At 45.9% G+C, this 23,209-nt stretch overlaps 3 protein-coding genes across 9 annotated transcripts in view; 1 reads left to right on the top strand and 2 right to left on the bottom strand.

The window, feature by feature from the left end:
- zdhhc8b (zDHHC palmitoyltransferase 8b) overlaps positions 1 to 1,919 on the bottom strand; it is a 58,877-nt gene extending 56,958 nt beyond the window's left edge. Inside the window, exon 1 of the mRNA XM_030105661.1 lies at positions 1,584 to 1,919. Coding sequence (XP_029961521.1) covers positions 1,584 to 1,687 — 104 coding nt within the window. The 5' untranslated portion in view covers positions 1,688 to 1,919. The remainder of the gene's footprint in view (positions 1 to 1,583) is intronic.
- Positions 1,920 to 4,453: 2,534 nt separating this feature from the next.
- Positions 4,454 to 8,240, top strand: pgam5 (PGAM family member 5, serine/threonine protein phosphatase, mitochondrial). Of its 4 annotated transcripts, none has more exons than XM_030105344.1 (6): positions 4,454 to 4,906; positions 5,597 to 5,769; positions 5,936 to 6,061; positions 6,174 to 6,268; positions 6,714 to 6,847; positions 7,600 to 8,240. In XM_030105344.1, exons 1-6 carry the CDS (start codon positions 4,677 to 4,679, stop codon positions 7,748 to 7,750), a joined length of 909 nt encoding a protein of 302 aa, XP_029961204.1. In that variant the 5' UTR covers positions 4,454 to 4,676; the 3' UTR covers positions 7,751 to 8,240. The 4 variants fall into 4 exon arrangements, with proteins under 4 accessions (XP_029961204.1, XP_029961205.1, XP_029961206.1 ...); XM_030105345.1 differs by having other exon boundaries at positions 6,717 to 6,847; XM_030105346.1 differs by having other exon boundaries at positions 6,180 to 6,268.
- A 3,464-nt stretch (positions 8,241 to 11,704) lies between these two features.
- On the bottom strand, positions 11,705 to 23,036 carry ankle2 (ankyrin repeat and LEM domain containing 2). 4 transcript variants are annotated; one of them, XM_030105262.1, is made up of 13 exons: positions 22,986 to 23,036; positions 18,686 to 19,192; positions 17,825 to 18,031; positions 17,463 to 17,647; positions 16,788 to 16,976; positions 16,572 to 16,694; positions 16,174 to 16,237; positions 15,624 to 15,799; positions 14,117 to 14,223; positions 13,787 to 13,977; positions 12,907 to 13,696; positions 12,634 to 12,765; positions 11,705 to 11,953 (listed from the first exon to the last, which is right to left on the bottom strand). In XM_030105262.1, exons 2-13 carry the CDS (start codon positions 19,179 to 19,181, stop codon positions 11,743 to 11,745), a joined length of 2,871 nt encoding a protein of 956 aa, XP_029961122.1. In that variant the 5' UTR covers positions 19,182 to 19,192; positions 22,986 to 23,036; the 3' UTR covers positions 11,705 to 11,742. The 4 variants fall into 4 exon arrangements, with proteins under 4 accessions (XP_029961122.1, XP_029961120.1, XP_029961121.1 ...); XM_030105260.1 differs by having other exon boundaries at positions 22,918 to 23,034; XM_030105261.1 differs by lacking the exon at positions 22,986 to 23,036 and adding an exon at positions 20,309 to 20,427.
- Positions 23,037 to 23,209: the final 173 nt, after the last annotated feature.

The following is a 23,209-nucleotide window of genomic DNA, read 5'->3' on the forward strand; positions in this document are numbered from 1 at the left end:
TACAATCCTAATCCTCACCGCCGAGCCATCTGCTGGGGGGATGGATCTTAAAGTGTAGAGTGACACGAACCCCAGAAGACCAGAGACTCATAGAGCTCCACCAGAGACAAACGATGGGATCTCTGCCAAACTGCAAACCTCACATTAAATCACAATTCATCCACTCCGCACCAGGACTTGTAAATCAGGCCATTTGTTTATGCAAAAAAGCCCCGAACAGAACAGCAGAGGAGTGGAGGGACGTTTAGAGACACGATCCAACCGGCGGACGGCGCAGCCCACAAACACCATATGCTTCCTCCAGTGTCCATCGCTGACCTGAGACGGCGTTCACTCTGCTGTCTGCTAACAGTCCAGGTGGGACGAACCCTGCACTGACTGGAAACACGCAGCTGGATTAGATTATCTTGAAAACAGCTCATTTAAAAACAAAGGTCGCACCAAAGAGCAGGAGGCAATGGAATCACTCAGGAGAAGAATATCAGTGATTGCGCCACTGAATCACCCCTCCATGTAACATGTTTCCCACTGGCAGCTGTAGCATACGGTCTCTGAGGACGCCGTGAAGCCTCCCACCCTCAGGAGGCGAGGAAACACATTCAGGAGTCTGATCCCTCGGCTCTCAGACGGAGTCTACATGTGAAGGGAAGTGGGCGGCTGTTCGCCTTGCAGGTCAGGAGGCCCCAAAACAAGCTTCCCCAACACACTGCTCAGATCGCCTCTCAGCAAGAAGGCGATGCCATGGATAATCCATCCACCTGAGGGGTTAGCACTGGAGCAGGCTGCAGAGCGCCGCTCTCTCTGCTGTTATCTCAACAACTGAGGGCACGGATTTCCTCATTCATCACATCCCGGGGCATGAATGCAGCGTCCCTCTTGATAGACTATGTGAGGAGGTAATCACCCCGACCACAGCATGGATGCTCAGCAGTCACCTGCCTGTCAGGAGGAGGATTTAGATCTGCTCCAGAGCCACCGAGGACCTGTTGGGCACGAGGAGCTCAAATGCTGCATTTAACACCTATTTGCAAACACAAAAACCTCATTCACTGCATTTACAGAGAGACATGGTGATAGATGGCTGGGAATACTTCAATCCTGAGGGTAATCCTTCTAACAGCACATTTCTGTCCCAGCGGAGTGTGATGGAAGGCTGCGTGCTGGACTTAACCATATCAGTACAACCAAGCCGCCGGGGGCAGTTCTTCATCAGGAAAGGGGGGATGTGTGGCCTCATCTGCGGTCTCCCGCACGATCACAGCCTTGCTAAAGTTGCACGGCTTGTTGGAAGTTTGGTATTGAGGTATTGAGGCTGAACGCGGCTGCGTGAGGATGCTCGTGAAGGTTCTGCAAAGAAAACACACACACACACACACACACACACACACACACACATTTCTACCCCGCTGCTGGAAGATGCATTCAAACCAACACCTTTATTCCGCCTCTAAGCAACCGGATTCACCAATGCAAACTTCCATCTGCAGCCCACCGGGGCGCGTGCGATGTGCGGGGGGACGCGCGGGGACGGTCGGTACGGGCGCGCGGAGCGGAGCGGGGCGCACGAAGAGGCGCAAACTTACGTGAAAACGAAAAACAAAGTGGTCGATCCCACCAGGAGTGTGGCAGCGGTGGACACTGGGATGTATTTGGTGGGTTTAAATCTCTTTCCAGCGCTGTTGGGCATTCTGTAATTTCCACATTCCTCAATTATTTAGTCCGTGTGGAGGCGCATGTAGAAAAAAAAAGGAGCAGGGCGATCCAGCGTGCAAATAGATGGAGCTTTAAAAAAAAAAGAGGAGAAGGTACAACCAGCTATCGGAGCCGCATAGATCCTCAGACAGGCAGGCAGGCAGGCGGGCGGATCTGTGTGAAAGCCTGGAAATCACACCCTCCAATCCAGCCCACCGCTGAGGTCACTGAACCGCTCGAAAAGGTGGAGCCTGCAACCCTCCAACCCTCCAACATCCCCCGAGCCGGGCCGCAGTGTGTCCGCCTCGCCGGACCGCCTCGCCGGGAGATGTTAATCACGTTTCCTCGGAAACATTCCCTCCGCCGGCGGGACCGCGTAGGGGATTAAAATGATGAGGCGCTGAAGCGGGTCTGAAAGTTTAAGACGCGCCGCATGGAGCACCGGTGTTACGCACAGTTTGGAATGCTGGGGGATTACACCCCCCCCCCCCCCCCCCCCTCACACACACACACACACCCCACCAGGGCCGCGCGCACCGTTAAAGATGCCAAACAATTAATAAGTGTGGCTCTTTTCAGTCTAACTTTCACACAGATTGGTCCAAGATCGTTTTAGTGAAGCGTCTCTAAAACATTATTTGATTCCAAAGAGTAATCTGTAGACAATTACCAAAAAAAGGCAAATAATTAAAAAATTCTGCACTGATAATTATGACAATATCATCATGCACAATCTACAAATTGCAAAAGGCTGAGTAAAATTGAGATGAATTATTTTTTCATGCATTGTCCACTAAGAATCAAAAATTAAAGTATGATCATGATTAATTCGTACAAAATGCACTGTTGATTAATTAAGCTGTCAAATTATTGCATCCATGTGGACCACAGGGTAGAAAATACATATGTGATAGTAAGCAGCAGGAGAAATCTGGGGATCGAAGGAAACATCTTCCCAGCATGCAGTTTTGAAGGATTTGTGATGATGTGTAGACTGCATGAAGAAGACGGTTCACACTCCAATGGTTTAACTTGCAGGAGAGGAGCAGAGCATTTTCATACAGCTGTTGAGATCTATATCATATCATGTTAAAAGATCAGGAAGTCCAGCATTCAACCATAATTTACTGCTTTCAATTGAGGGGGCACAATGTGACTGAAGAACCATAACCTCTGGAAGTTTATACTGCATTTTAAATTAAAATAGATATCCAAAAGAATGTTTGCTTTTCTATCGCCAACATTTCAGAATTAGCATCCCCTGCTGTTATTCCTGTTATTCCTATCTGGCAAAATAACACACCCACTTTTTCATGTGACCACAGAGGCTTAAACTTCAAACTTTATTTATGCATAGCTTTTGGTCTGCAGTGAGTCTCTCTGGGAAAGAACAGCAAAGAGCATCTCAGGGTCACCAGAATGTCTTTTATCAACATGTTTCTTTTTTTTTTTTTTTTTGTTCAAACATTTGAGGGAAGACTTAATTCACTTGTCAATCATTTATAGTGCCTGGAGAATGTCTCCAGATTCACAGGAAGAACATGCAAACTCTGCACAGACAGGATCAAACTTGTATTGGGGACATTTGTTATGAGACGGGACCATTATGCAAAAGATAAATAGGTAAGAAATAGTTCATTATGTTTCTAAAGCATATTTTTCAAGCTTGTTAAACTCACAAGATTTTTTTTTTAAACAAAACCAGGAGTTAAACAATCACAGTCAAACAATTTATTACATATTGTGTAAAAAAAACCAAACAACAACCTTATTCTTTCTAAAACAAATGGATCCCATAAGCTGATAATGATATCACGTAATGAAGAACATCACAAAGTCCAGGATTCAACTGAAAACGATTACGTGGTGTGTATTCAGGCATGTGTGGGTGTCTCATGTTCCCTCATTTATCAGAAATGATTGAATTTATGTAACACCCTCATCTCGTGAGTAAAGCAGGGAATGCACATTTCTGCACATCCTGTGAATAAAAGCATCCCATCATTCCCCCTAACTGCAGGTAATTTACAGCTGAATGTGGTGCATACAAGTTGGACAGTTTGTGGGTGATCAGTCATTATTAAATTATTAAATTATTATTTTCTCATGCACTGCTGGCCGGGCCTTTCTGAGCAGGGTTTTATGTTCTGTTTTCCTGTTTCCTCTCAATAAGCTGTTTCAGTCATGCACGTGAAAACATGCACGTGAGATTAATTGGTGACGCCTAGGTGTAAACAGGGCGAAGCAGTGTATTCAGTAAGAATGAATGGATTGATTTTCACATGCATGCGCTCCTTTGCGCGCGTTCCCGAGAGCGGGTGCAACTCTCAGCAGGCACGCGGAATTTGACATAACACTGGGTCAGGAAAAAATCTTATTAACTTACATTAGACTTCATGTAAGATTAAGAAAATTGACGTTTGCACGAAGCGTGAGTGTAGTAGGAATCATAATTTATTCTTCAGAAAAGAGAAAAATCAATAATTTGAATAAATGACTAATATGAATAAACATCTGAGAAAACTCTCGACTCTTTATGAAAAACGGTGGCAGCGTGAAGCACCTACATCAGCTGAAGTCATAGGTGAAATTAATTAAGAAAATTAAAGGTGAATCAGTAACTGTTTTATGTTAAAACGCTATGTATTGGTTTACGCTCTTTGATTTCTGGATTGGCGCGCCCTCGTGTGGCAGACGTCCATATTGCAGCGCACACGGAAACGCGGATGTTTTGTCCCTTCGCGGCTTCCGTAATGTTTGTAGGAAGCGGCTCAGATTAGCTTTCTGTTTGAGCTGTCTGTATTTTTAGTTTCCAGCCAAGAGCCGCCGCCCGGAGGACAGCCCTGCTGATAAAGACGTCTTTCTAAAACCTCGCCGGTTCGGAAATCAACAGCCAAACCGGGGAGGAAGTGACGCCTGTATGAGGAGAGGCGCGCCAGCGGACAGCAGCTAATTAAGCTAGCGCCAGTCTACCCCGCTCCAGGATGTCGTACAGGAGAACTTTGAAGCTCCTCTTCGGTGTCGCTGGAGGCTCCGCCGCCCTGGTGTTGGCCGCCGCGGCCGCAGACTCTCACGGGTACCTCGGCGAGCAGCGCGGAGACGCAGCCGACCGGTGGTCGAGGCTCACGGTGCTCCGTGCGGCGCAGCCGGCGTGGAGCCCCGCCAGCCACACTCCGGTCCCGAGCGGCCACGCCTGGGACTTCAACTGGGACAAGTGAGGCGCCGCTCGGTTCTTTAAATCCCCTTCTGTAGGAAACCCAGAGCTACTGCCGTACAGGACTCACCTGCTCAAGCTGCATCTACATTATTTCACATTTATATGACAAAGTCCTCCAATGCTCGCCTGAGTACTGTAGTCAAGACCATCTAACCCAGAACCAGGACTTTAATGTACCGAAATCAAGGTTAGACCATGATCAGAACATACCAAGACCAATGCTAGACTGAGACTTTAACCGACCCAGACCCTGACAAAACCAAGAATCTATGGGGCTGAGACCAAGTTGTTATTTGTGTTGTTTATTTAGTGTTGCTTCCCGTCTATCTTCTGCTATTGCTGCAGTTGATCACAGCTAAGTACAAAGGGCAGGTTGTATCCTGGACAGTGACATTCTTTCACTTTCACACTTAGAGGAACACTAAGTCACCTTGAAATGCTTATTTCTCAAGCTGCATTGCTTTTTACAGCAATCTTTATTATCAGCTTTTTATAGATTTGGATTTAAAGGCAAGACGAGATCCTCACTGTTTTCCTCGTCTGTTTAAATTGCATTACAGTTGTAGTAGTAAACCATTTATCTTTTTATCTGCACTAGGAGTGCTGGTGGTCTGTGTGCTCGTTTCCATCAAGTTAACCGTGTGGGACAAATCCACTTTGTAATCTGGAAGTCTTAACTGTGCCCAGGAGAGACCCATCTGCCCTGTCCAACGGCAAGAAGAAGGAGAGCGCCACTGAAGACCCCAGCTCCGAGCAGGACAACGGCAAGCCCAAGGCCACGCGCAACATCCTCCTCATCAGACACTCCCAGTACAACCTGAGTGGCAACAACGACAAGGAGAGGATCCTCACTCCACTAGGTCCTCATTTCAACTCCGTTCCACTATATGTGTCATCACTACTTCTGTGTGAACGATCATTTTTCTTGCTTATTTGCGTGTGTGTGTTTGCTTTGTGTGCTGCTGACCTGATTGAAACTTGCGAAAGATTTCGTCTTTGTCACAACTTTTCTTCCATCACCCCCAGGTCGGGAGCAGGCTGAGCTGACAGGCCAGAGGTTGGCAGCACTGGGCTTGAAGTACGACGTTCTGATCCACTCCAGCATGGCGAGAGCGACCGAGACGGCGAACATCATCAGCAAGCACCTCCCAGGTAGTGAAGAGACGCGGCGTCTCAGCTGCCAGTCCTCCTCTTGTCCTGAATCTCGTGCTGAACGTCACAAACACACATTCACGTGTCTTTTCCTGCTCCTCGTGGCTTACGGGTCCAGGAGTGGAGCTGCTGAGCTGCGATCTGCTGAGAGAGGGCGCCCCCATCGAGCCGGTCCCTCCCGTCACCCACTGGAAGCCGGACGCTGTGGTGAGAACAGTCGCACCCACTCTGCCTCCACCCTCAGCTGCAGCTGCGCAGCTTCTGCCGTCTGTGTGGATGTTCTGTCCACCCTCAGAGCCGCACACACGTAAACACATCAGTGCACCGCAGCAGGGAGGGATCATCAGGAGGACCACTTTCCAGAGTGGTGAACTAGTTCAGGACACAGATGGAGAAATGTGTCTACTTAAAAGATAATTACCAGAATTTGAGAAGTCGTTCTGGTCATAATATGATCCAGCCTGCTCTGTCGTTAAGCAGGCGGTGAAGTGTTTTATTTCTATCAGTCAAAAATATCCACTAAAGAAACAGTTGACAGTAACTGAAACTGCTCTTCCTCCCAGCTGCAGTTTTTGGTTGAACTGAGTGTTGATTTCAAACTGAGCCCCGAGACGTGTCGAAGGTGGATTTCAACCTCTTTACCGTCCTCCAGCAGTACCACGAAGACGGCGCTCGCATCGAGGCAGCCTTCCGCCGCTACATCCACCGAGCCGACCCCAAGCAGAAGGAGGACAGCTACGAGATCATCGTGTGTCACGCCAACGTCATCCGTTACTTTGTCTGCAGGTTTGTGTTGTTGTCGTCTGCCGCTCGGCATTTGCTGACTTCTGTGTTTGGACTTTAGCTTTATAGATTTTCGTGCTGTGTGTTGATGAGAATCACAAGTGTGTAAATATTCCAGCCGCTGAGCTGAAGACAAAGAGTCAATCAGGATCCAAATGCTGATTTTTAATTAAATTATTTTTTGTGATAATGTGCCTGTTTAAAGTCTTCTGCTAAAAGTGATGCATCATGGGAGTGCAGGGTCAGTTTAAAGGCACAGTGGAGATATTTCAGATTCTGTTAAACAACATAAATATGTCTTTTTTTATCATAAATACACACATTTCTGTGTGGCTTTAGTATGAAAAGGACTCTTAGAAGAACTGAAAAAGAAAAGCAGATGAAGGGAGGCTTGGCTTTGTTAAATAATAATAATGAAAATTAACGTACGTTATTTAAGAAAAATAAATATTCTATAAATATGTATTATTATGCATTATGTTTTTGCAAAGAACGACTCAGTCTTCCTTTAAAAGCTTCCTGAAAATCACCCTCACTCTCATCTCAGCTTTAGTTTGAATCTTGCTGCATGAGACAGGTCATGCATTTGTGGGATGAGCTGGAGATAAACTTGTTGGGTTTTTAGAAGACTTAACAGATTTTTTTTTTGTAATGATACAATACACGGTTTCTTTTACTCGTTGATCATCTGATGTGATTGAAGTTGCTGAAAAGCAGTCCACTCCAGCGTGTCCTGCCGTCCTGTGTCCTCCCAGGGCTCTCCAGTTCCCCCCGGAGGGCTGGTTACGGATGGGTCTGAACAACGGCAGCATCACGTGGCTCACCATCCGGCCCAGCGGCCGCGTGGCGCTGCGGACTCTGGGCGACGCGGGGTTCATGCCGCCCGACAAGCTGACGCGGACCTGACGGCCCGGCGGCGTTCAGAGCTCAGTCTTCTCCTCAAGTGTCTTGAAAACAAAGTGTAAAACTTCTGTCGTGTTATTTTGTAATTGAACTACCATCATGTCGAGCAGCGCGGTGGTGGCGTTTTTACTTCCCGTGCCATAGGAAGCCAGCAGAAGAGACCGGCGGCTGCAGAGCTCCTCCTCCTGAATGTAACCCAACATTTCTACAGAGTTTTTCAAACCAGCCGGTTGTTTGTAAAGCTGTCGTACAGGCTGACCGTGGTTTTGTGACTTTTCAGTGAGGACTTCCTGTTCAATCGTGCAGTTGTAGTAAATAAAGTGATCAACGCTTCAGTTTGAGTCCTTTAGTTCAAGTAAGGAGGAAAAGAGACACGGCGGTAGTAAAGTAAGAGTGATGTTTTATTGATTAGTTGAAAGCAAATGAAGGTCTAGACATAAAGAGAATTCACCATGAAAGTTAATTTTTAATAAAGCACAGAATGCTGAAAGTACAAGAAGCATGTTTTAAGTTTTTTAGGTGCATTTTTGCAAAAAAGTTCCACATTCATAAACATTCAGAGACCAGAATCGGATCTGTTGTCATCTGAGAGCACGAGGATGACGATACAATCTTCTCAGTGAAGGACGTTGTGCTCCCGGATAAAGGTTTCAGTTCACAAAGAAAAGGAAAAACGAAGTACATTCAGAAAGTTTGACCCAAAATGAGAGTGGCAATCTGAATATTGACGGACATTGGCTTTTCACGCGAGGTGAGTCGGTTACAAAACGTTTGGATACAGCAGGTTGGGTTTCTGTTTTTTTTTTTTGGGACATTCACTGCTGTATTTACAAAAGTGAGCCAAATTTCAAACACCTTCCAACGTACAGCTCGGTGCGTTAAAGCTCCATTAAGCACTAGTTTTAGAAATAACACTGAATCAGATCACTAGTTGTTTTACATTTTGCTGGACTTCCAGTGCTAGGCGGCTCAACTAATCCAGTGTTCTCTGGAAAGCGTAAGGCAGTTTTATCAAGATGGTCACAGCAGGCCAGAAGATATTCAATCAATCACTATTTTTTTTCTATTTGAGTTAGTTTGGGGGTTTTTCCACCTCCGAGTAATTAAAATATCAATACAGTCTGAAACAGTGTTGAGTGGCGGGTGTGTTTCGTACACCGGGAAGGGGACTGAAGACAACGGTACGGATAAAAAGGAATTGCACAGTCTAAGGCCGCCGGTAATGGCAGAAAGAAAAACAAAAAAAAAAAGTCAAGACATGTCTAGGAACCACCGAGAAAAGATGAAAAACGTTTTATTGAAGCAGAGAAAAACGTGGAAGATCGAAGTTTTCTCCGGATGTTTCGTGTGTGTGTGTGTGAGCTAGAGAGTGTGTCCAAACTGACAGAGAACTGGTCCACCACTTCAGAAAATTAAGGCAATTCCTGAACTGAGGAGTAACATAAGAAATGGCAGTCGGTTTTAACACCTTTAATAAAAACATTTAAATTTTGTGCTACTGACCAACATACAAAAAATAATTTTTAAAATATCGACATTTTACCCTTTTTTTTTTTCTTCTTCTTTAAAGAACATCTCGAGTGACTGACTGATGCGGAGGACTCCACACCAGGGTTTTTAGTGACCAACTGAGCTTTGGGGAGTGTGGCTTTGTGTTCACGAGGGAGGCTGGGGACATTGAGTCCGAGTGGACCATGTTCTCCTCCTCCATTGTCGAAGCAGCTGCCTGAGCTGTGGTCGTAAGGTCTCCGGTGCCTGTCGCGGCGGCAACCCCCGAACCCGGTGGTGGACACCGGAAGTAAGGGCTGCCGTCCAGCTGAAGGAGTCCTATCGAGCCTTGCTGGCTTATGGGACTCCAGAAGCAGCTGACAGGTACCGGCAGGCCAAGCGAACTGCAGACAAAGGGGTTGTGGAGGCAAAAACTCGGGTCTGGGAGGAGTTCAGGGGGCCATGGAGGAAGACTATCGGTCGGCCTCGAAGAAATTCTGGCACACCGTCTGGCGCCTCAGGAGGGGAAAGCAGGTCTCCACTAACACTGTTTACGGTGGAGTAGGAGCTGCTGACCTCAACTGGGGATATTGTTGGACGGTGGAAGGAATACTTCGAGGACCTCCTCAATCCCGTCGCCACGTCTTCTGTGGAGGAAGCAGAGGCTGAGGTCTCAGAGGTGGACTCGTCCATCACCCAAGCTGAAGTCACCGAGGTGGTTGGTGAGCTCCTCGGTGGCAAGGCACCGGCGGTGGACGAGATTCGCCCCAAGTACCGCAAGTCTCTGGATGTGCAGGGACTGTCTTGGTTGACACGTCTCTGCAACATGGCGTGGCGGTCGGGTACAGAGCCTCTGGATTGGCAGACCAGGGCGGTGGTCCCCGTTTAAAAAAGGGGGACCGGAGGGTGTGCTCCAACTATAGGGGGATCACACTCCTCAGCCTCCCCGGGAAAGTCTATTCCAGGGTACTGGAGAGGAGGATTCCACCGATAGTCGAACCTCGGATCCAAGAGGAACAATGCGGTTTTCGTCCTGGTCGCGGAACACTGGACCAGCTCTAGGAGTCTGGTCCGCATTGCCGGCATTAAATCGGACCTGTTCCCGGTGCACGTTGGACTCCAGCAGGGCTGCCCTTTGTCACCGGTTCTGTTTATAATCTTTATGGACAGAATTTCTAGGTTCAGCCAGGGGCCGGAGGGGGTCCAGTTTGGGGACCGCAGGACTTCATCTCTGCTTTTTGCAGATGATGTAGTCCTGTTGGCGTCATCAACCCTGGATCTACAGCATGCACTGGGGCGGTTCGCAGCCGAGTGTGTTGCGACAGGGATGAGGATCAGCACCAAATCTGAGGCCATGGTCCTCGACCGGAAGAAGGTGGCTTGCCCTCTCCAGGTCGGTGGAGAGACTCTGGCCCAAGTGGAGGAGTTTAAGTATCTTGGGGTCTTGTTCACGAGTGAGGGACGGATGGAGCGTGAGATTGACAGGCGGATCGGTGCAGCGGCTGCAGTGATGCGGTCGTTGTATCGGTCCGTTGTGGTGAAGAAGGAGCTGATCCGAAAGGCGAAGCTCTTGATTTACCGGTCAATCTATGTTCCCGCCCTCACCTACGGTCATGAACTTTGGGTCATGACCGAAAGGACAAGATCCCGGATACAAGCGGCTGGAATGAGCTTCCTCCGTTGGGTGGCTGGGCGCTCCCTTAGAGATAGGGTGAGGAGCTCAGTCACCAGGGAGGAGCTCGGAGTAGAGCCGCTACTCCTCAGCATCGAGAGGGACCAGCTGAGGTGGCTCAGGCGTCTGGTTAGGATGCCTCCTGGACGCCTCCCTGGGGAGGTGTTCCGGGCATGTCCCACTGGGAGGAGACCCCGGGGAAGACCCAGGACACGCTGGAGAGACTATGTCTCGCGGCTGGCCTGGGAACGCCTTGGGATCCTCCCAGAAGAGCTGGAGGAAGAGTCTGGGGTTAGGAAGTCTGGGCATCTCTGCTGAGACTGCTGCCCCTGCGACCTGGTCTCGGATAAGCAGTAGAAGATGGATGGATGGATGGATATTGAAAAGAGTCGACTCGGGCTTCACACGGACCACAGACAACACCACCATGGACTCCACATGGCCCACACCCACACAGTACAGCAATGCTGTGGCAAAGTCTTGAGTTTACATCACAACCCAACGTGATGAGGATTCCTGTGTTACACTGGAGGAGTACCGTACATTAATACAAACCTGCCCCACACTTGTGCATATTTCTGTTGTGGTTTCTGAGCTCGGGGGCGCAGCGGCCACGGAAGCCAATATGGAGGGAAAAAATCTCAATCCAATGATTGTTTGACTTTTAATTAAAATTATTAATCAATCAAGCATTTCAATTAGATTTTTGCTTCATATTCGCTTCAGTAAGCGGCCTCGGTGCAGCTGGACTTGTCGCGGGGAGGGAGGGAGGGAGGCGGGGCTTCGTGTAGGCGCAGGGCGAACGGGGACGACGGGCTAGGCTTTTTTTTTTTTTTTAAGCCGTCGGCTCATTCAAGTGCTTGAGGCGGATGCGTTGGATGTAGCCGACGCTGGCGGGGCTGTAGCGGCCGGGGCTGAAGTCCGGCGAGGCGGCGTGCCGGGCGGGGCTGAAGCGGCCGGTGGGGGACATCAGGCCGCTGATGGGGGAGCCGGGGGTGTGATGCTGCATCCTGAGTCGTGGTTTGACCACAGCAGGGCTGGGCCAGCTGCACAACACACACACACACACACACCAGTACAGGTTAGTGGACACAACTCCAGAGAACAAATATTGAACTAGCACTTCCCACAACTGATCATTTGATGCAACACTGTGTTTACAAGACACCTAAAAAAGGAACTGTTACTCTGATCAGAACTAGACTTTAAATACATGTAAACACGTCTGATCAACTAAAATCTAAGTTTTCATCAAACCCTGATGATGCTTTTGAAGCACGAGACATGGCTCACTTCTGCCACCAACGACAGATGAGAAAATCTGCAATATGTTGCTCTTTAAATATGCTAACCTCACTGTAGTGTCATTTAAGGAAATTACAACAGGACTTCAGTTCATGTTAGTGTTTAGATGATTCTGAAAATGTGACAAGTGTCAGTAATTGTAACACTAATATATAAAAAAAAATACCACAATCCACTCCAAGTCAATGTAAACTCAGGTAGTTAACATTCATCAGCTATAAGCAGCTTTGAAACGATGTATTTCAAAATGAACTCTGACACATTGCCAGACATGTATTACAGTATATAGTCATTAATCTCTTAATCTTACATGAGCAGATCCTGACTCTTTAAGGCAGGACTGTAATAAAACATGAAAATCAGTAAAGCAAACACAGCAAGCCTCGTATGCTGCAGACAAAAGGCGAGGCAGTGAACTGACCTCTGCATATCTGAGGCAGAGTAGGATTTCATTGTGCTCTTCCACTTGTGAATGCTGGGATACTTCTGCGCGTCCAGGTCTACCCTCTCCAGCGCCAGCAACACTTCTCTGTCCAACTTGGAGGGAGAGTCTCTGTCGAAGTACAGAACAAGCATTAAAGGATGACAGGCGTTCTCCTTTCAGTGCCTGCAGTGGACTCTGGTCCCGGTTTTACCAGGAATCTAAGACATCCGACACTGTAACGTCTTGTGAAGGGAAAGACATGTGACTCACCCGTCGATGAATAGTCCTCTCCTGATATGCGGCGGGGTTCTGGGTAGGAACTCGTGTGAGTTATCTAGAGACTTATAGGAGGAGCCCGAGGATCCCGAGCTGCTCAGGTCTCTGCCGCCGTGGTCCCACGACTTGGACCGGGCGCAGAAGTTGCGCGTCCCGGTCACCGCCCCCCTAGTCCTCCCCAGCTCTTCCAGGCTCTCCTCCACATCCAAGTACTCCTCCGAGCTGCCGCTGCTGCGCCTGTCCTCCGCCCCGGCCTCGTGGCCGAGGGACAGCCGGTGCAGCCCGGAGCTCAGGTCCGAGGCGGAGAGGGAGCCGCGGCTCCCCCCGCTGCTCCTCCTCTCCCGGCAGCCGCCGGCGCCGTCCGGCGGCTCCTGCAGCGTCATGCGCTCGAACTTCACCATGAGGTTGGAGATGGGCGACAGCAGGCTGGACGAGGACGGGGACGTGCGCGGGGACACCTTGTCCCCGTTGTGAGTCCTGTCTCTGGAGGAGGCGCACACCTTGTTCTTGCAGACGACCCCGGGCGAGAGGAGGCCGTCGCTGCAGCAGCACAGCAGGTCCTGCTCGGCGGCCGTCTCGATGAGGTCGGCGCCGCGGTGGTGCAGCGCGATGTGGAACTCGCGGCCGCCCACGGCGCCCTTCAGGACGTCCTTGGACGCAGCGGAGGAGGTGATGCTGGTGAGCGCTGCGTTCTGCCGGTTCTTCATCTCCTCAAGGCTGATGTCGTCGCCCTCGTCCAGGAAGGCACCGACAGAAATGGAGTTGCAGAACTTTTTGGGCTTGCCTGAAACGAAGAAACATGAGTAAAACTATTAAAAGACTCCATATTTCCTTGGCAAACATCTGACTCATAGTGATCAAGCCTTACAGATACCTGGAGATGGGGTTTTGAACCTGTTGCTGGTCTCATTTTCTCCTGTTTCCTCGTGAGCTCGTGGACTGAAGTCCTTCCTGCTCAGGTACTCCTCCAGCTTGCGCAGACCCTCGGCAGACGACAGATCAACGAAACATTCCAAGAAGTCCCAATACTCAGCCCAGGGGTGTCCCATTTCATGAGCCAGGTCTCTGTGGACAGAGCAGAACATTTCATTCGTGCTGAGACAATTTGTCAAATGGTTTTAAAGCCCATCGCACACCCACTGAAAGCACGTTAGTATTAGAAACAGAACAAACACCCATTAGTTCCACACATTTTGGGGTGTACCTGCCCACTCTTTCTGCTCCACGGTCAATATCAGACTTGAGGATGTCATGGAAAAATACTGCTCGGTCTCTGGGTGGCGTCTTCCAGAACCGACGAAAATCATCCGCCTTAAAGTAAAAACACACACACAAAAAAAAGGTGATGATCAGTTGTAGGGCTGGACAAAATTTCGATATCAATATATACCGCGGTATATTTTTATTCAATAACGGTGAAATGAGTTTTAAACACATTTTCGATATAGTGCATTACAGTATGCGTTTCACAATCACTAACTGCTGTTCACGGCGCCGCCGATTCAAGCCGAACAGAAAGCGCCGCAAGAGAGTGATCAGTACTCAGCAGCCACGCCACAGCTGGCTGTCCTCAGCTCAGGCTACAAGCTAAGCTCCACCGCGGTAAGTTTGAGCTCTAAAATGAGAACTCGTGATGTAAATGCGACTGAATAAGCTTCCACAAGCTAATATGTGGCCATGAAATTATAAATCATGCACACAAAATATTAATTCGTGGCCACGAATTAGGTATATCATTCACTTAACAGTCTATTAAAGTTAGCAGCATATTGACAGATGCAGACTTTCGGTCTCAATAACTCTTTAACAAAACGTCAGTAACACACAAAGGGCGCCTCCATCCCATCGTTGTGAGGTGGACTACATCCTACAAGCTCACTTTTATTAAAAGTATGTGTCTATCAAGCGTCAGAAGCAATATTGTTTTCGATTAGCAGCCGGTGGTGCTGCGGGTTTTAGGGACCGTCTACAATTTACAAGACGCTGAAGCAGCGAAGACAACGACCACAAAAAAAAAGTACAGGGATTCGCTGCAGTGTCACCATAATCACTACAACCTTAAGTAATTCTGTACTTAACCGTAGTAATTCTGAGCACTTTTATTTTTCTTCCTGGTTGAAGCACCTTTGTTTAAATCTATAAGAAAAACTGTGTTGTAGTTTAAAAGTTAAAGCTATTAATATGGAAAAGGTGAGTGTATGGTAGTTATATCAATTCCCTGTCCCAGTAATATTTGTTTGTAGTTGCTCATTCTTTTTTCTGTTTATTGCAGTAATTCTGAGCACTTTTATTTTTCTTTGTGGTTGAGACAGCTTTGTTTGAATCTATTACAATAACATAACTGTATTTAAGTGTAAAGTTAAAGGTATTTATATTAATAAAGGTGAAACTTAGGTTTATTTGACAGTGATTTCATATTTCTTAAATAAAAGGTAAACATTTAATTTATTGTAGTTTTTATTTCTAAAACTTAATACTGGAGGAGCTTCCTGGATAAATAATTTCTAGTTTTACAGGTAGTACATTATGTACATGATTCTTAACAGTTTTTCTGAGGATTTTGTATTATTTATATCGATATCGGAATTATATCGTATCGATCGAAATTAAGACCTATATCGTGATAACATTTTTGGCCATATCGTCCAGCCCTAATCAGTTGTGTTCGACATGCTTTGGGAAATATTCAGTAATCAGGTGGAAAAACTTGCTTTGGAAGGACTGAGCGGTCCAGCAAAGGCAGTCACGGTCATCAGGGGGTCCTTGGGGCTTCTCGTGTGCCGCTGGATCAGCGAGAGGCTCTCCGAGGCCTCGGGCGACCACGGAGCGCCGATGACAGGCTGAGAGGTGTTGTCGGACGCCCTCAGCAGAGGGACATAGCAGCGATCTGGGAGAGAGCACACAGTGCGTTAGATGTGCGTCAGCAGGAGCCGTCATTCTGCACACAGGACGGTTGGTGGAGGAATCCAGTGTGCAGAACCTCATGCTAAATGCCTTGTATTTCAATACAGCATCGGCTAGATCTATTAAACAATCCTGATCTTCAGGAAGCTGAATAAACACAACTAGAGATGTAAAAATCTTCTTTATCAAATCCTCTGCAGTTTATTCAGCACACAGCAAGACACACTGACTCATGTGTAACAACAACAACAAGATCCCACATGTAGCGTCACTTCCACACTCGCTGGTGCTTCAGAGTGTTAAACCGGCAAACTAAAACACAGACTTTAAAGGTGAAATGAAGCTCTGCGGCCATACCCTCCAAGTAGTCGCTTATCTTCTGCCTGACTTCTTGAGTTTTGTTTTTCCTGCTACAGATGAGCTGTGGAGAGAAAGAAAACAAAGCATAAAAATTACATTACAGGCACTGACATGCAGCTGTCACTGGATCGGCCCAGGAAGGAATCTGCTAATCTAAGTTTAGCTTACAATGTTCAGTTAGTGATTGTTGCCAAGAGATTTTAAGAGCGAGCGGAAAGGTCACAGCTTAAAAACCGGAGCTCCCTCAGCTGCCGCTGCTGCCGGGATGGCGTGGTTCAGGAGCAGCTAGCAGCTGATGGACAGCTCACACATCCACAAGCCGGGCTGTGTGCCACGTTTTCTTTCTGAGTGTGTCGTTGAGTTAAAATAAAAAAACTCAAAATAAAGTTTCTTACGTCACTCGGCTTCAGTCCATCCTTGTTCTTGCAGTTTTTATCGATGTCGGGATGAGAGCACAGGACGTTCACCACATCTGGACACCCAAACTTACAGGCAAAGTGAAGTGGCGTTTCAAACCCCTAAAGCAAAAAGAAATCAAGGCAGCATTGGCTGAGGACAACCGGAATGAGCACAGTCGAATCTGCCTTGGCTGGTATGGTGACAGAACTCACAGCCTTGTCTGGGGTGTTGAGGTATAAGTCTACAATGTAGCAGATGCGTTTCTGCAGCATGACTTCCTGGTCATCGGGGTACATGAGGCGCATGAACTCCGGGTTCTCCAAAGTGTCCAGCAGCAGCTGGGCGATGCCAGCCTGGTTCTCCTTTGCGGCCACGTGCATGACGTTGTAGCGGCAGCCCTCCTGAACGGACACAGCAGGAGACACAGTGCTGTTCAGCCTCGTTCCAACAGAAACACGCTAGCTTTCCCTCTCCTGACAAGATGGAGTGAGGAAATTATCATCATCCACTGATTTTAGCTTTAACAACTAAGACAACGCTGGTTATTTTAGCGGTGATATGATGCCAGATTGAACAGAGCAGCGTAAAGTGCTGAATGTCTGAAAAGCAAAGATTTTTATGAAAAGATACAAAAGATTTATTATGAAATATATGCTATGTCACATAATTTCAGTCTGTCTCACTACATAACACATTCAGTTGTTGGAGGCTTCATGCCAGAATGAAAGACATGTTTGTGTATCGACAGGCTAAGTTGGAACATTCACAGCAGAGTCTTTGAAACTATGATTCCACTGTTAAAACGAGCCAAGACCAAAGTGTGTCTTAACTTCAGTCACTTGTTGAAGGGAGTTCTGATATTCTCTGAGGGAATGCCATGTTCTCACCTGTACAATAGTGGGATTATCCCCTGAGCCAATGAGATAGCGTGGGTTGCTCCAGACCAAATCGCAGAAGGCCAGCTCGTCGCCTTTCTCCACAGCCTTGCGCAGCTTGGCGGTCAGATCCTGGGTGCGGGGGCTCTTGAAACTGTTGGCTCGCTCCCGGTTTATGGTATCAACCTCCATGTTGTCTAGCGGAGAAAGAAAAGGGTGGACGTAACTGTACACTGTGCTCCGTTTGGGTTTGCCATGTGAAATTTTTGGTTTTTAGCTTCATGACAGCTCTAATATTTTCTTCCCTTCATTTGACCAACATTTATGAAGTGATGCAAAATGGCAGCGAGAAGGTGGTTTTAACTGAAACATACCCTTACTGACGGCCAGGCCTGGCTTGATGGGGGACACACAGGGAGCAGACTTGTTGGGAGAAGGGAAATGTTCGCTATAGTCACACAGCCCCTTGGCAAACTTCTCGGCGTCCTCTCGATTGGAAAAAGCTTTGCTGAAGCGCGCTCCCTTCATCATCTTTACGGCTTGAAGTGCATCTTTCTTATCTGTGTACACATGTACTCCCTCTACACATACAAACACGCACACACACACACACAGAATTACAATTCTACACAAATGCACTGCTTCTAAATACTAAATATGATGCTGTAATATTTGTAATAACTGAGGTGAGGGTTTTTTTGTTTGCCTCCATGCTCTCCAGTTCGCCTCTTAAGTTGCAGTTGCATATAAAAGCCTGAACTGGCCGACAAACATTAACAGCATTGATTTTTTTTTTGGTCACTCAAGATTAATTTAGATCATTACTCCATTCCAGTGAGGTCAGGCAGTCCAATTGGCCGGCCGCCTATTGCCGAAAAAAAATAGTAACAAATGCTTTTATCCACTTAGCAAACATGGGTGTCAAACTACAAGCAGCGAATACGAACACAGAAAGTGGTCAACATGGCCGATAGCTCAAATAAACAAGCAACATGATAATCTCTTAAGGACTTTAACCTGAAGCAGTGATGTTTTAAGGCTGAGGTAATGTGAAACAATGAACAATTCAAATGTTTCAAAAACACCAAAGACTTACATTTGCATTTAGTTTAGATCAAATGCTTTTTGTAATGTAACAAAAAGTTCTGCCTACTCAATTTACATTCAACACCATTTAAAAAGAAAAAGTTAACTTCTTGGAATCACCACATATCAAGAAGCAGAGTCTCTCTCACCATTCCGAGCCAGAACATCGTCCCACGGTGGACATACTCCATAATAAAAGGTTGGGGACACTTGTGCTGGCTTTGAAGGAGTTTCTGTTTTGGACTGAGAGATGCCGTCTTCAGCAGAGCTGCCCGAGGCCTTCTTTACTAAAATGTCCTCCTCCTCTGGAGGGTTGAGACCGACACCATAACCAAAGTCCAACTCCTCGCCGGCAGCATCAGAGGGGCAGCTGCTGGTCGCCGCAGCAGCGGTAGGTGCAACTGTGGAGGTAGCACACGGCAAAGGTTTGGCATAGTCTGCCGAGCAGCCTGAGACACCGTCCGAAGATTTGCCATCAGTTTCAGTTGCGTTGCTTTCCGATCCGGCCAGAAAGCGGGCTAACTTCCTTTCGAAGGTGGCTCGAGTGGTAGCGGTGATGGGGCCACACTTGAGGTCCGCTCTGGCAAACTCCTCCCGCAGCTCATCGGCACTTAGTTCCCTCAGTCTGCTCAGAACCGCCTCCATCCTTCAGCTCCCTGCAAGACAATGCACACATCAACTAGGACCAGCAGCTGGCGCTACACTAAACCACTGTGTCACAAAATATGACACTAAGGACAAGACTAGTTTCTGTTTCACACAATCAAGACTCAGTATTTTGGTCTGGTATATACATCACAGCTGTTCTTTAATTGATGAAATTCAAATTAGAAAGTAATATAGTATCAATACATTAGTTTCTCTTATTTCGGTCATATTTTCTGCTTGTTGTAGCAACTTCATGTCTCATATCATTGGTATTAAAATATGCACTCTCAGCAGAATTCAAGTTGAACCTCGAAGTTAATCATTAATTGAAATGCATTCGTCCTTCCTTAATTCCATCAACTGTGCAAAGATTAATATTCAACTTTTCAAAATAATGTTGATACTCCAACAAGCAGTCAGGAATTGCAAATTATAAAATATAATCAAATATATATCAATTCCAGAGAGTTATTCTTTAAAAGCATTGCTCCACAGAACAAAACATTCAAATAAAACAAAACAGGATCGAATTAAGTAATATATAAAATATATATGAACAGGGCTTAAAGTGACTAATATAAACACAAAGAATGAAGTTGACAGAAAACACAGCAAACACTATTTACAGGAAGGGGTTATAAAATCACCAAGAGACATCAATTCTGCTCAAAAATAACTCAAGTATTTAATTCACAAAATCTGGTCGAAGAAAAGATAAAGCATAAAAAAGCCAGTGCGACAGATGTTTAAAATCTCCTTAAATTCCAACATATGATATCTTACCAGGGCCACAGACACTAATGTTGGGCTAGCATCTGCTAGCTAGCTTGCTAACCAGCAGGTCAGCTTTGCACGCCGGGAACTGAGTGTGGCAAAGCTAACACATCAAAAATCCAAGCAGGCGCTGGAAAACGTGCATCCGGGACCGAAATGCCACAAAAAAGCTGGATGATTCATAACAACATCGGTCTGTTCACTCGCATGCTGTCACGCCCAAGTATGTCATTCGAGGTGGGCTTTCGGGCTGCAACGCGACCGATTTGATACGTCTCCGCTGAGATGATGCCGATAAAAATCCGAGTGGACGCGATGACATCTGCTAACAAACGTGTCCCTGGACTCACCGAGGACCATTTTTACGGTGTATGCGCGTAGTTACCGGAAAGCGGTTAATTTTGCACAGATAATTTGTTGGAGAGACACAAAGCTGGAGACGGTCTGGAAGAGTCTCATTGTTTACAACGTGTTCTGCGCATGCGCAATTTCAAGGGAGGGCGCACGCTGCGTTCGCGGGATGTGGGAAAAATCAACCCTGGGCAACGTGGAGGTGACAAACGTTCCGGGCGAAGCGACTTATCAGAACTATCCACAAAAATATTACAGAGCAGCAATCTGCGCACTACACTGATGACATACAGACTTTTGGTTCGATGTTGTAGAATATGCGCGTGCACATCAGAAACACAGGGTTATAATCGCATTTATGTGACACTTGCACACAATAAAGCTGTGACAAAACACATTTCTATACTGTGTTTACATCTGTTATTTTCACAATTGCATTGAGAGACTACCAAAAAATGCTTAACAGCGGTGAATAAAATACAGCATAGACACACAGGTTGAGTGGAGCACATAAGCTTGATCATTGTTTGTTTTGCATACTTTCCCAAGTAATTGATCACATCACCTCTGAGATTCCTAAAGGTTTGATTCTCAAGCCAAGTATTCATTTAAGCACAGATTTGGAATTCATTAATTTTTTTCACATGCCTTGTTATTGTGAACAGCAGCTAAGATTGACTGACAATAATAAGCAGAACACTTCAACTATTCTATTTGTATGGGTTTATATTTGGTGTGCAATTGCTGTACTAAATAATTTCTGCTGAAACCTATTTTACATTTCCAATTTGTGTGTGCAAATTAAATTAAAACACTGGAACTTCATAGGTTTATGTTTAATAAAACCTCTGCTTATTATCACAGTAAAAAATCCTGTCGGGAAAAGGCATCCGTCTGAACCTTTGATCCCCTCTGAACCCATTGTCTCACAGATAACCTTCTTGTTTGATAGTATTTCATCTACACAATTCAAAGCAAACTGAGTAGCAGGACCGAGTCTGAATGTGTACAGCAGGGTGTTGAAGCCACACAGCAATATTCACACATACTTGACTTCTACTTGTCTCTCTCTAGCTAATTTCAAACAGAGTCTGACATTAGCTATTAAAATGAACAGTTTATTTTTGTAGAAGCTCAGGAATAACTTTGTTGAAAAAGAGTTGGGCAAGAAGCTGTGAGAGCTAACACCAATAAATGGCAACAACAAATGATTTTATCCACTTAGCACACGTGGGTATAAAATGACAACCAGTCACCACTATAGATATGTCACTTAAACAAAGGAGTAACACATTTAACCATTAAGGCAAACTTTGGCCTGAAGAAAGAAAACAACAATACTGTCATATCAAAAATAATTCAAAGAAGAGACAATATGAAACAAATCATTTAAATGTTGGGGGAAAATGCTGGCTACTGATGCTTTTGACTAGAATAAGAAGTTTCAATGTCTGACAAAAACACAAATATTGAAAAGAACATGCCTGGAGAAATACACTAAATAATAAGTGGAACTAAGTTATTTTCTACAGTTAGACCATCTATTCTTTCAATTACTATCATGGGTTATCTCTATCCAGTTTTACACTAAAGGTGGATTTGTTTGTAGCCTTTTACAAGTAACTGCTTTCTTTGCTGCTATACTTTCAGATAGCATTTGTCATTTCTTATGGTGGATCACCTCTATACAATGATTTAAATGTCAGCAATATTTTTGTTCAACAATGTTTCACGATATTCCAGAATGTGTGTGTATTGGGGAATTGCCACAAAATAAAGAAAAAAATGTATTAATGGAAACTTACAGTAGGAAAACAGGAAATATATTTTTATTGCTTGGTTGTTTCACTAATGGACTTCAATCTGTTACTATCAAAAACAGTCATACTGAAAAGATTATTATTTTTATTTAGTTACTGAAGTAGTCCATAACAGTAAAGGCACGTTAAAAGCACAGTTTAATTATTTCTCTCATTCACAAAAAATAATGCTAAAAGAAAAATCCAAAGATGACTTAGCATGCAAGGGTTAGGGTTAGGATTATGTGTCTGAGACTGTCTGCAATGACCCTTTGTTACGGTTTAATAATTTCCCATTGTTATAACATCGTGACTCCTATTTACGTGCAATCCACAGACCCTGAATGTAGCATCATGCTCTACCTTGACAAACGTGACGAATTCAAGGAAACGGTAACCTAAGCTAACCTTGGGGTGATTTTTTTTTTTTAGGTGAACAAGCTCTATACCAACTCACAATAAACAAATATAACAAACTGTGATGATATGAGAGCACATGAAGGATATGGTGGAGAATATTCCTGTTATGTGTCATGTATACAGGCCAGGGAAGCTACAAAAAAGCATGACATGACGAAGGCATTCTTACAACTCAACAAGCTTCAAGTGTTAGCAACAGTTGCCGCTTCAAAGATTAAAATTAAGGAGGATTCAGCTACGTGAGTCACTAAAAATGGAAATTCCGCTTGAAAAGCATGCTAACAATCGTTAGCCACTTAGCAATGCAGGGAGCTAATTAGTGAAGCTGCCGGTTAGCAGTTGCACACATTCTCACGGTAACGGTAAAAAGACGGTTCTGGTATTCTTACCGAACATCCCAGGTACTGTAGTTCACTGATATTTAAATGTAAAGTGATCTGAAGTGTGCCATGCCCACCTCCTCCTCTCTCCGCCCGGCTACAGTTGCTAGGGGTCTTCTCACCGCGACGCTTTCAAAATGCACAGCGCGAGGACCGACTGCCGTCCAGCGCATTGCCTGAACAAAAATAACCACAAACTCAAGTTTTATCACGAAGTGAAAAAAAATATCACTCTAAAATCAAGCACCATACCTAAATCTAACACCGGGGGTGCAGTTGAGTTGTCCTTTTGCATTATTCA

This window comes from Salarias fasciatus, chromosome 12 (genome assembly GCF_902148845.1).
Source record: "Salarias fasciatus chromosome 12, fSalaFa1.1, whole genome shotgun sequence".
Lineage (NCBI taxonomy): Eukaryota > Metazoa > Chordata > Actinopteri > Blenniiformes > Blenniidae > Salarias > Salarias fasciatus.